The sequence below is a fragment of the Hibiscus syriacus genome, unplaced genomic scaffold, assembly GCF_006381635.1.
Source record: "Hibiscus syriacus cultivar Baekdansim isolate YM2019G1 unplaced genomic scaffold, ASM638163v2 tig00110630_pilon, whole genome shotgun sequence".
NCBI classification, from domain to species: domain Eukaryota; kingdom Viridiplantae; phylum Streptophyta; class Magnoliopsida; order Malvales; family Malvaceae; genus Hibiscus; species Hibiscus syriacus.
The window spans coordinates 350,485-360,560 of NW_024062805.1; the positions used below are offsets into that span (position 1 = coordinate 350,485).

The 10,076-nt window shown below is 32.0% G+C and overlaps 1 protein-coding gene and 1 pseudogene across 1 annotated transcript; both read left to right on the forward strand.

The window, feature by feature from the left end:
* Positions 1–5,808: 5,808 nt before the first annotated feature.
* On the forward strand, positions 5,809–7,953 carry LOC120136421 (annotated as a pseudogene).
* A 1,064-nt stretch (positions 7,954–9,017) lies between these two features.
* LOC120136417 lies at positions 9,018–9,549 on the forward strand. Its single transcript, XM_039152469.1, has one exon. It carries the CDS (start codon positions 9,036–9,038, stop codon positions 9,474–9,476), a length of 441 nt encoding a protein of 146 aa, XP_039008400.1. The 5' UTR covers positions 9,018–9,035; the 3' UTR covers positions 9,477–9,549.
* The last annotated feature ends 527 nt before the right edge of the window (positions 9,550–10,076 follow it).

Here is a 10,076-nt window from a genome sequence, read left to right on the forward strand (position 1 = left end):
GGGGGTATTCTGCTGTCAGAATTGTTCGAAAGGACTGAAGTAAATGATAAGATTGAATTAAATAATAAGATCGGATGGAAGGAAAAGATTGAATATTGTATATCTGTAAAATGATCAAAATACCCCTATATGGAAATGACCCAAGAATATCACAAGCTCAGGAATGATTGATATCCTCGAGCTCTGAAATGAATGGAATAAAACTTAACAACAAATTACCAAAATACCCTTATGGCCTAAATTTAGTAAATGTCTTGGATTAATTAAGGAATCCAAATAAGCATAGGTATTGGACTACCTTTAAAGGTAATGGAAAATAATTTAAGTGAGTAGATCAACCCTAAAGCTATGTCAATACCTGAATGGCATAGATTACTGGAATATGTTTCGTCTTCTCAAGTTTGGCTCGATGACAAATTTTGGAAGTATTCAGTTCAGCTAAGATCTAGATCGTATTCAGTACTAAGAATTGGACGTTTGTTCGACAATCAACCACGAAGACCAAATTGAATGGAATGGAAGTACAACATGTATCTGAAATTCAGGAACGTTTAAATTATTCGGAAAATCCCGAAGTAACTGGATTGGACTTGAATGTTAAATGAACTAAGTAACCTCAATGACTGAGGATTAAGTAAGAGATTGGAATAAGTTTGGAAACTCGGATAAACTTATATGATATATCATCCCTATGGATTTTTAACCACAAATCAAGTACGTCAGCATTTCATGGTATAGTTGAAACATGGAAATAAAATAAAGACCATTAGAATATTTGTTTGTCTCCTTAAGATCTATTCAGTGATGACTCAGATGATGATTTGTGGATAAGAATATTTGGTATTAAAGAGTAAATACCCTGAAAGGTTAATGAATTGACAAGTTGGTAAGTATTGGTTCTAGAAGCTATTCATCTGGAGTTGTTCGATAATCAGATTAATCGTCATAGATTGTAAGATTCTGAATACCTTCAAATTTCGTAGAGCTTCAGAAAGTGTACGAATAAGATGATCCCGATGAATCATATCCTAAATAACTGATGATTCTGTCAGTTATTGAACTTTTCCAATAGTATTTCTAACGTCCGGTATTTTATCGGTATACTGAAAATCCGTGTTTCTCTGCCTGCTAAGATTATTTAGCATCTCTGAATAATATCTGTAAACTCTGGTGTGTTCCCTAATCATATAAATATTTTATCTGATTTCCGACTTGAATTCTGTTCTGATAAATGACCTGAATTCTGTTCTGATTTCTGATCTGGATTCTGTTCTGATATCTGTTCTGAATTCTGTTTTGATTTCTGATATCTTCGTTTAATGACGGAAAAATGTTTTAATTGGGGGGTATTGTTGAAGGAAGAATTTCCGCAGGTACCTCGGCTTTGTGCTCAGGGCCTTATATGTTGTTGGGTTGGGTGTATGGTTATGGGGAACCTACACATTATGTTGTGATGGGATGGGGGTATATATATATATGTTTTAAAAGATCTAAAAAGTTACATGGTTTTTGGGAACACACTAGAAAACCTATTCTGATATCCTGAACTCAGTCATCCTAAATATTTCTCTGAACTGAAAGCTCATTGTTCGTTACCACCTGAAATATCAGTAGGATCTTTGCTCAGCATACAAAACTGTACATGTTCGGAAACAATAAGGAAATATATATTTATCTGTGTCTGCACGTTCATCAGTATCATCTGGTAGTTCTGTATTACTGAGCTTTTCGAAGCTCATTCTATTACTCACATTTTCAGGTTAAAAGAATTGTACCAGTGCATCTATCGACTTCAGTAAGGGAGTTCTTTCGGCGTTGTTGCAGAGTATGGTACATGTGATTAGGGGGCATGTAATTGTATTTTGATTTATATATGAGTCTGAAAATCTGTTTTATTTTTAAATAGCGACAAATGATTTTATAAGTTTGCATGTTCTGATAAAAAGTTTTAAATTTTCCGCTATTTTTACAGTGGGTCGCTCCGGTGGCCCTAATGTGACACCCCGGATCGGATAGAGCTACCCTTATCGGTCTGTGGGGGTTACAACCGGTATATTTATACTGGTTACATTGTAAATTTATCTATTACATTATAATTATCGGTTTCGATGTAACATATGTGTCGATACTTTTAGAAAATGTATCGGCACACATGTTTAACTATTTTCTCATTATAATATAATTAATGATATATTATTCTTATTATAATAAATAATAAATATAATTTATAATAATTTTATTTTAATAAAATATAATAATCACAATTTTTTATTTATAAAATTATAGATATATATTTTAATAATAATATCTACATAAATAATATTAAATAAATTATTCTAATATTTTAAAAATAATATTATTATTTGTTAATAAATAATATTATTTTATTATATTTTATGTTTATAATTATATTGTAATTATGATTTTTTTAAAAAATTATATTGTAATTATATATATATATATATATATATATATATATATTTTATTATTTGAAAGCTAATATCGAAATAGAAATACCGTGTCCTTTTTTTCATTAGTTTTATTGTGACAATTTACCAACTAAAAAATTAAAATTAATTTGTATAATTTGTGTTTACTAATTTTATCATTAAAAAGTCTATTTTTACCGGTTTTGTTATTGTTAGGCATAACAAAACCAATAAAAATTACCTAAAACATTATTATTTCTACCTAAAACATCATTGTTTTTTAACATTTCTTGTAAAATGTCTAACAATAACAAAACCGATAAAAAAATAACAAAACCGGTAGCGCTTTACCTATTTTGTTAAAATAATAATATTTTCGGTAATTTTTACCTGTTTTATTATTTTTGTATATAAGTTACATTGTAAATTTACCTATTACATTGTAAATTTACCTATTACATTATAATTATAACATATGTGTCGATACTTTTAGAAAATGTATTGACACATATGTTTAACTATTCTCTCATTATAATATAATTAATGATATATTATTCTTATTATAAAAAATAAAAAATATAATTTATAATAATTTTATTTTAATAAAATATAACTATCATAATTTTTTATTTATAAAATTATAGTTATAATATTTTAATAATAATATTTACATAAATAATATTAAATAAATTATTCTAATATTTTAAAAATAATATTATTATTTTGTTAATAAATAATATTGTTTTATTGTATTTGATGTTTATAGGTACTATTACTGCTTTTCTTTTAAATTTTAAAAGTGTCGATACTTATTTAAATGAAATCGATACTTTCAACATATCCGGTAGCTAGTTTAATATAATAGGTAGCGCTTATTTTTTTTACCATTTACATTATTATACTTGATAATGTTTCCAGTAAATAACCGGTTATGTTATCATTGGTAATATTTTAGGTGTTTACCTAATATATTGTAATAACAAATTAAATAATTAACCTATTTTATTATATAAGCGCTACCTATTACGTTATATAAGCGCTACCTAATATGTTATTGTGCTTGATAATGTTTCCAGTAATTAACATATTTTATTATATAAGCGCTACCTATTACATTGTATAAGCGGTACCTAATATGTTATTGTGCTTGATAATGTTTTCAGTAATTAACCTATTTTATTATATAAGCGCTACATATTACATTATATAAGCGGTACCTAATATGTTATTGTGCTTGATAATGTTTCCAGTAATTAACCTATTTTATTATATAAGCGCTACAAATTACATTATATAAGTGCTACCTATTACATCATATTTTTACCTGTTATATTGTAAAGTATCGATCCTTTTTATAAAAAGGATCGATACTTTCAACATATCAGGTAACAGTATGATAAAACCGGTAAAATTTACCTGATATGTTGAAAGTATAAATACTTTTATAAAAATGTATCGATACTTTGTTGAAAGTTATGTAATTTATGTTTCAAAATTTTTTAATAGTAATAATTTCATTTACACAAAAAATTATTTGATTGTTTTGATATTTTATAAAATATTATATAGAATTTAAATTTAATAATTTTAACCAAGATAATAATAAATATGTAATATCTATGTTTATTATTTTTAATTTAATAATAATATATATCGTAACATAAAAATAAACCATTAGACGTGTATAATTACTAAATTAATATCTTAAAACTCACTAAAAATAACATTAAATTAATATTTTCCACAGTGAAACAAGTATTAAGCGTGGTGATAGTTTATATAAACATGACTCATAAACACCTATAATATGTATTTTATGGATAATTCATATTTATTGCATTAAAATTTAGGATATTTGTTTATTTTTTAATATATTAAATTTAAATTATTAAATCGGTACATATTTATAAGGGTAAATTATATAAATAGTCTCTGAATTTTTAGGGTTCTTGTAACTTTGTCACCAAATTTTTTAAATTTACAATACAATCATTAAACTTTTAGTTCATTTTCAGTAAGATCCTTGTCGTTACCTCATGTTAGTTTTAGCTGACGTGACACTTAGCTCCTGTTATCTCCTTCTTTTTTCTTCTTCTTCACACATACGTAAAAATAACTCTTGTTCACCCCACCTCTGGTTAGCGGTGGCTCACACCGCCATCACCATCGTCATCGGCATTGCCTCCTGACCACACCCGACCCTCGATTTATACTCACCATTGACCATTCGTCCTAAATTGCGAGAAGACCATTCGAACGCCCATCTCCTATCTCCGTCGTCGATGACCGTCACCTTTGGTACAAGTAGGAGTGCCGCCTCATTCTGAAAAAAACCTCGCTAGTCACTTGTCGAGAGTCACCTCCATTCACCATGGAGAGGGCCCCAAATCTCGTCAAAAAATCCCAATGCTTTTTTTTCTATTTTCATCGATTTTTGGTCGATTTGGCCTTCCGTTTGCCACACCGCCACCACCATTCTGATCAAAACCCAGTCGATTGTGTCTCCTCGCCGTCGTCCCTCCTCTGTTGGTTAAGAAGAAGAAGAAGAGGGTTAATGGGTTTACATGTCATGTCAGCTAAAACTAATGAGAGGTAATGATATGGACCTTACTGAAAACGAACTAAAAGTTCGATGATTGTATTTTAATTTTCAAAAGTTAGGTGACCAAAATGCAAGCCTCCTAAAAGTTCGGTGACTATTTATAACTTTACCCTATTTATAATTATATATAGATATATTTAACGTCATATTTGAGTCAATATTTAACATTCAAATTAGTAGATAGATTAACTAAGGATCCAATTGATAAAGGCGGAGTCAACAATACTAATTTGAAAATAAATATAATTAAAAAAATCGAGGAATAAAATCAAACTGAATTAAAATAGGGAGTAAAATCAATCTAGAACCTGAATATTTAGAGGACCTTTTAAATGAAGGGAAAAAGAAGCAGGAATCGAGAATAAGCTTGGGTTTAGAGCTGAGAGCATTTGCCTTGTTGCGTATATTATGCGTTGGAGAATAACAGCCAACGCATGCATAATTAATTACATATAATATTCTATAGAGATTGAAATATGGCATTATAAAAGAGGAGTTCCATGATTCGTTTCATTTTCAATTATGAAAAAATAATCAACGGTTGAAGTTTACGGAACAGAGTTGAATTGGAGAGCACAGTTTCCATAAAAAACCAGAACAATGATGTTTTATATATAATATATATACAATGGCCATAGTTGTCCCCCAAAATTACCCCCTCACTTTTCATTTTCTTAATCCTGGGGTCACAACTGTTTCCTTTCTTTTATGATATGATGATGCCTTGATTACATCCATCTTACTTACTTACTTACCTACCCTCTCCCACAAATGCCATAAACCTCGAATCGAAGGGCTTAAACGATGTTCCTTGTGGATTGGTTCTACGGCGTTCTCGCCTCCCTCGGCCTTTGGCAGAAAGAGGCTAAGATCTTGTTTCTCGGCCTCGATAATGCCGGTAAAACCACGCTGCTTCACATGTTGGAAGATGAGGTTCGTTTTCCCTCTTACATCACTTACCCTTTATGCTCCAAATTGCAACTGTAATTTTCGACCTCCGAACCAACTTCGATTGCTAATTATTGTTTGTCTTTATATATATATTTTTGTATCATTTTCTAGAAATTAGCAAGCTGCTTGATTATTACTGAGGTAATTAGTGATGTTGATTATTAATGAACTGTGTTTCCAGAGATTGGTCCAACATCAGCCAACTCAGTATCCCACATCCGAAGAGCTTAGTATTGGCAAAATTAAGTTCAAAGCATTTGACTTGGGAGGTCATCAGATTGCTCGCAGAGTCTGGAAAGATTGCTATGCTTAGGTAATCAAATGTTAGTAACGATGCCAATTTTTTGTACTGTTTGTATGGTTGATAACCTCGCGAACGTACTGCATTTGACAGTTTGTCATCTTAGCGTGAATATTTATTTGTTTTAATTGATTCGGACATTCACCGAATTCTGTTTTCTTTGAATTTATTTTCTAGTCTTACAATCTCAGTTGGCAGGACTGAGTTCTCATGTATGTTGGCTTTAAGTTTTACCGACTCTTCTTTTCCACTTGCAATTCATGTTTTAGTTGGCAGATTTTGATATATTTTGTCCTTGTTTCACAAGGGATTTCTGACTTAAACAGTTTGTGTTAAATGGCTATCAGATAAGCTGCAAAAATCTGATTTTATTATCATTTTTACTTTCCTGTCAACCTCCTTCTGACTTTTTCTGAAGTTGTAGGCTAACTCTTCGATGTCTGGTTTTCGGATTTTCATATATTTTGTGTAATACTTGAGCTATCTTTATTTTGTGATGTATGAGACAGCGAAGAAGAACATCTTTAATATTTCGTTTCAAATCATTTCATGCTGATGGTTTTTCAGTGAGATTGTTCTTCATGATCATCTTATGAAATGCTTAAATGGATGTTTAGCATATTGACTCTTTTCTTCCTGTTCTTGTCTTGGTTTAAACATGGCACTCAAACATAACCAAAATCTGAACAGTTTTGCTGTAAGTAGTAGTTTTTCATCTTTAATTAAAGCATATCTTCATGATATTTAATTTTAGAAAGATGGCCGAGTATTATCTGCGGAGATTTAGCTTTCCTTGTAGTTTGCCGGATCTTTAATTATAACATATCTTCATAATTTTGCCTCAAAACCAGCCATACCTAAGGGGAGGTCCAGAATTGGCAGCTGGAACATTAAGGTTGTATCGAAGAAATCTTTTGTTTTGCTTTCAAACAATTAAGGATTTAGGATTGGACTAGGTTCTCATAGCATTTTTACTACATGTAGAGTGGATGTGTTCATGTTGCCTGTCTCTCCCTTTGATTTTCTTTCTGACATACCTCTTTGTTCTTATTATTTCTTGTTATAATCCACGGCTTCATGGTCTTGAGTGAACAACCCTGATTTTTGTATTTTCCGGCTTCTAGGTGGATGCTGTGGTGTACCTGGTAGATGCCTATGATAAAGAGAGGTTTGCAGAATCAAAGAAGGAACTGGACGCACTCCTTTCCGATGAGGCCCTTGCCAATGTCCCATTTCTTATTCTAGGAAACAAGATCGATATACCATATGCCGCCTCGGAGGATGAGTTACGATATCATCTCGGTCTCAGTAACTTCACAACAGGCAAGGGGAAGGTAAACCTAGCAGACTCAAATGTCGGTCCACTCAAGATATTCATGTGCAGCATTGTACGCAAAATGGGATACTGCGATGGCTTCAAGTGGACGTCTCAGTATATCAAGTAGTGAAACAGCAAAAATGATTGGTTAGGAAGAAGTTAAAGACTCTGAAAACCCCATTTCCATCTCAGCACACTGCACACCCAACTTCAGGGAAAGAAAAGCCTGTATTTCATCAAATATGTTTGAAGTTGAATTAGACCCCAAGTGAGTTTAAATTTGGATGTGTGTGATGTACTAATGCCATTACCCTGTAAAATGTACTTGTGGCAGCAAGTCTCTGGTATTGTACTTTTGTGGATTAACTTCCATAATTTTCCCTGGAAAGTTCCGTTACTGCTAGTCGATTGGAAAGTTCAAACTAATGATTAATAATTTTTCGTTGATGACTTTATACTTATAACAATACTATATCATTACTTTAAACACGTGATATGTAGCATGTCATCATTTTATAAACGTGATATATATCACAACACTTTAGATGTATGACGTGTCTTATATCATCACTTTGAACACATGTCATATGTCAAATCACTACTTTAAATATGTAACATGTCATCACTTTAGACACATAAGATTTATCACGTCAGCAAAAATATTGATCATTAATTAATTATTCACATTCAATTAAGAGTATTTTGTCATAAAATAAAATGTTGAAATAAAAATACTTTAAAAATAATTATTTTTTGAAATATTAAAATGATTTTTATTTAAATATTAGAAATATTTTTTAACATTATACTAATAAAATTCAACTAAGATGTATTTTCTTGTCTTTGAAATCGATTGAACAAGCGTTTTAATTTATGATTGGAAAACCTTTGGATATACAATGCGCATAGATGGTTGCTCTAGATTCGGGTTGAGTTCACATTGAAAATCTTTAGGGAAGTTCTGCGGTAGAGTAACCTAATTTAAGGCTGAAAAATATTTTGAACACGTTTTGTTAATTGAAGAAAAAGTAAAAGGAAAATGCAATGCTTATCCAACACCAATATCGATGCACTCCCTAATTCCATGGTTATCAATGGATTTTTCTTTGAAAAATGTGGGCGGCCAGAAGATATCAGGTTATTCAGACATTGCAAGATACCAAGTCATACTTCACTTGAGCCAAATAGCGGTACCATTTGTTGGACCACCTAAACCCCACCTTCCATCCCAAACAACAAAACCTTACTTCCAATGTCAAAGCAAAAGATCCCATTCCCAGCATCCGCGTTTCCTCAACTATGAGTCCCCCAAAGTTTTTCCTTTGATTCGTTGACCCTTCCTCCTCATCCCACTATATATGTACCCAAAACGCAGCCTTTACATTCTTCAAGTTTCAACATCCAATACTACTAATTAAGCTACTTCAACTTCCGATGGGAAACGGCTCATCCAGCGTTAACAAATTTGCCAAGGTTATTGACGCTCAGGGGAAGCTGAGGAAAGTGAAGCTCCCGGCGAAGGCGGCGGAGATTATGCTTGATGAGCCTGGGCATATCATATGTGCCGTGGAAGATTTGAAACGAGCTCGTCGTGTGGTTGCTATGCGAGCTGACGATGAACTTTCGGTGGGTAAAGTTTACGTTTTGGTTCCTATAGGGAGGGTTCATTGCAGGGTTACGGATGCGGATATGGTTATCATAAAAGCAGCTTGTTGTGGTCGAAAGAAAAAGATAAGCGGTGCTAAGGTTTTACCCGATGTGATGGTGAGCGAGGAAGAGAAATATACGAATGGGATTCCTCCTGTTTCTGGGCACCGATTTGGGAATTGCAGGCCCTGGATGCCTGTGTTGGAACCTATTCCTGAAGTGCTATGATAATCTTTTTCTCATGATTTTTGTAGGGTTTGATTCTCACAAATGGATGTGATTTCTCATTTCCCTGAATTAAATGTTGATAAATGGATAGTATACTTGAACATAAGGTTTTGTGCTACAAATCTTTTGACCAGTTCTTTTAGATCAGATTTATAGTATCAACGAAACATAGTTAACTGACATATATGGATTTATAATATCAACCTCATTATTACTTATTTTTAAACAAAATATCTGTAAAAATAATAAAATAAAAGCAGTTCAAAAATAAAGAACGATATGAACATGTAATGATCGAAGTCGCTATTTCCGCTGCATCGTCACTATTTCAATTCCTTGAAGAAACTGCATCATTATGTATATAAATACTAAACAATCTTTTTAGCCATTGTATCATCACAAATATCCACAAAAACTATTTCCCAAAATGAAAATGGCTATTGCCAATGGGCAATGGCAGCGCCGCCTTTGTTCTCTTTTGTCTTTTACTATTGGGTTGTTTTGGTGAATCCTGTGACCCGTTTGCTTGATACCCCAAAGATGCAACGGCGACGAACTTTTCGTTCTGCAAGGTTTCAGTGCCGATATCTGATAGAGTGA

What these genes read in the sequence shown, in the direction of transcription:
- LOC120136417 (XM_039152469.1), top strand. Translation starts at nt 9,036, where the DNA reads ATGGGAAACGGCTCATCCAGCGTTAACAAATTTGCCAAGGTTATTGAC.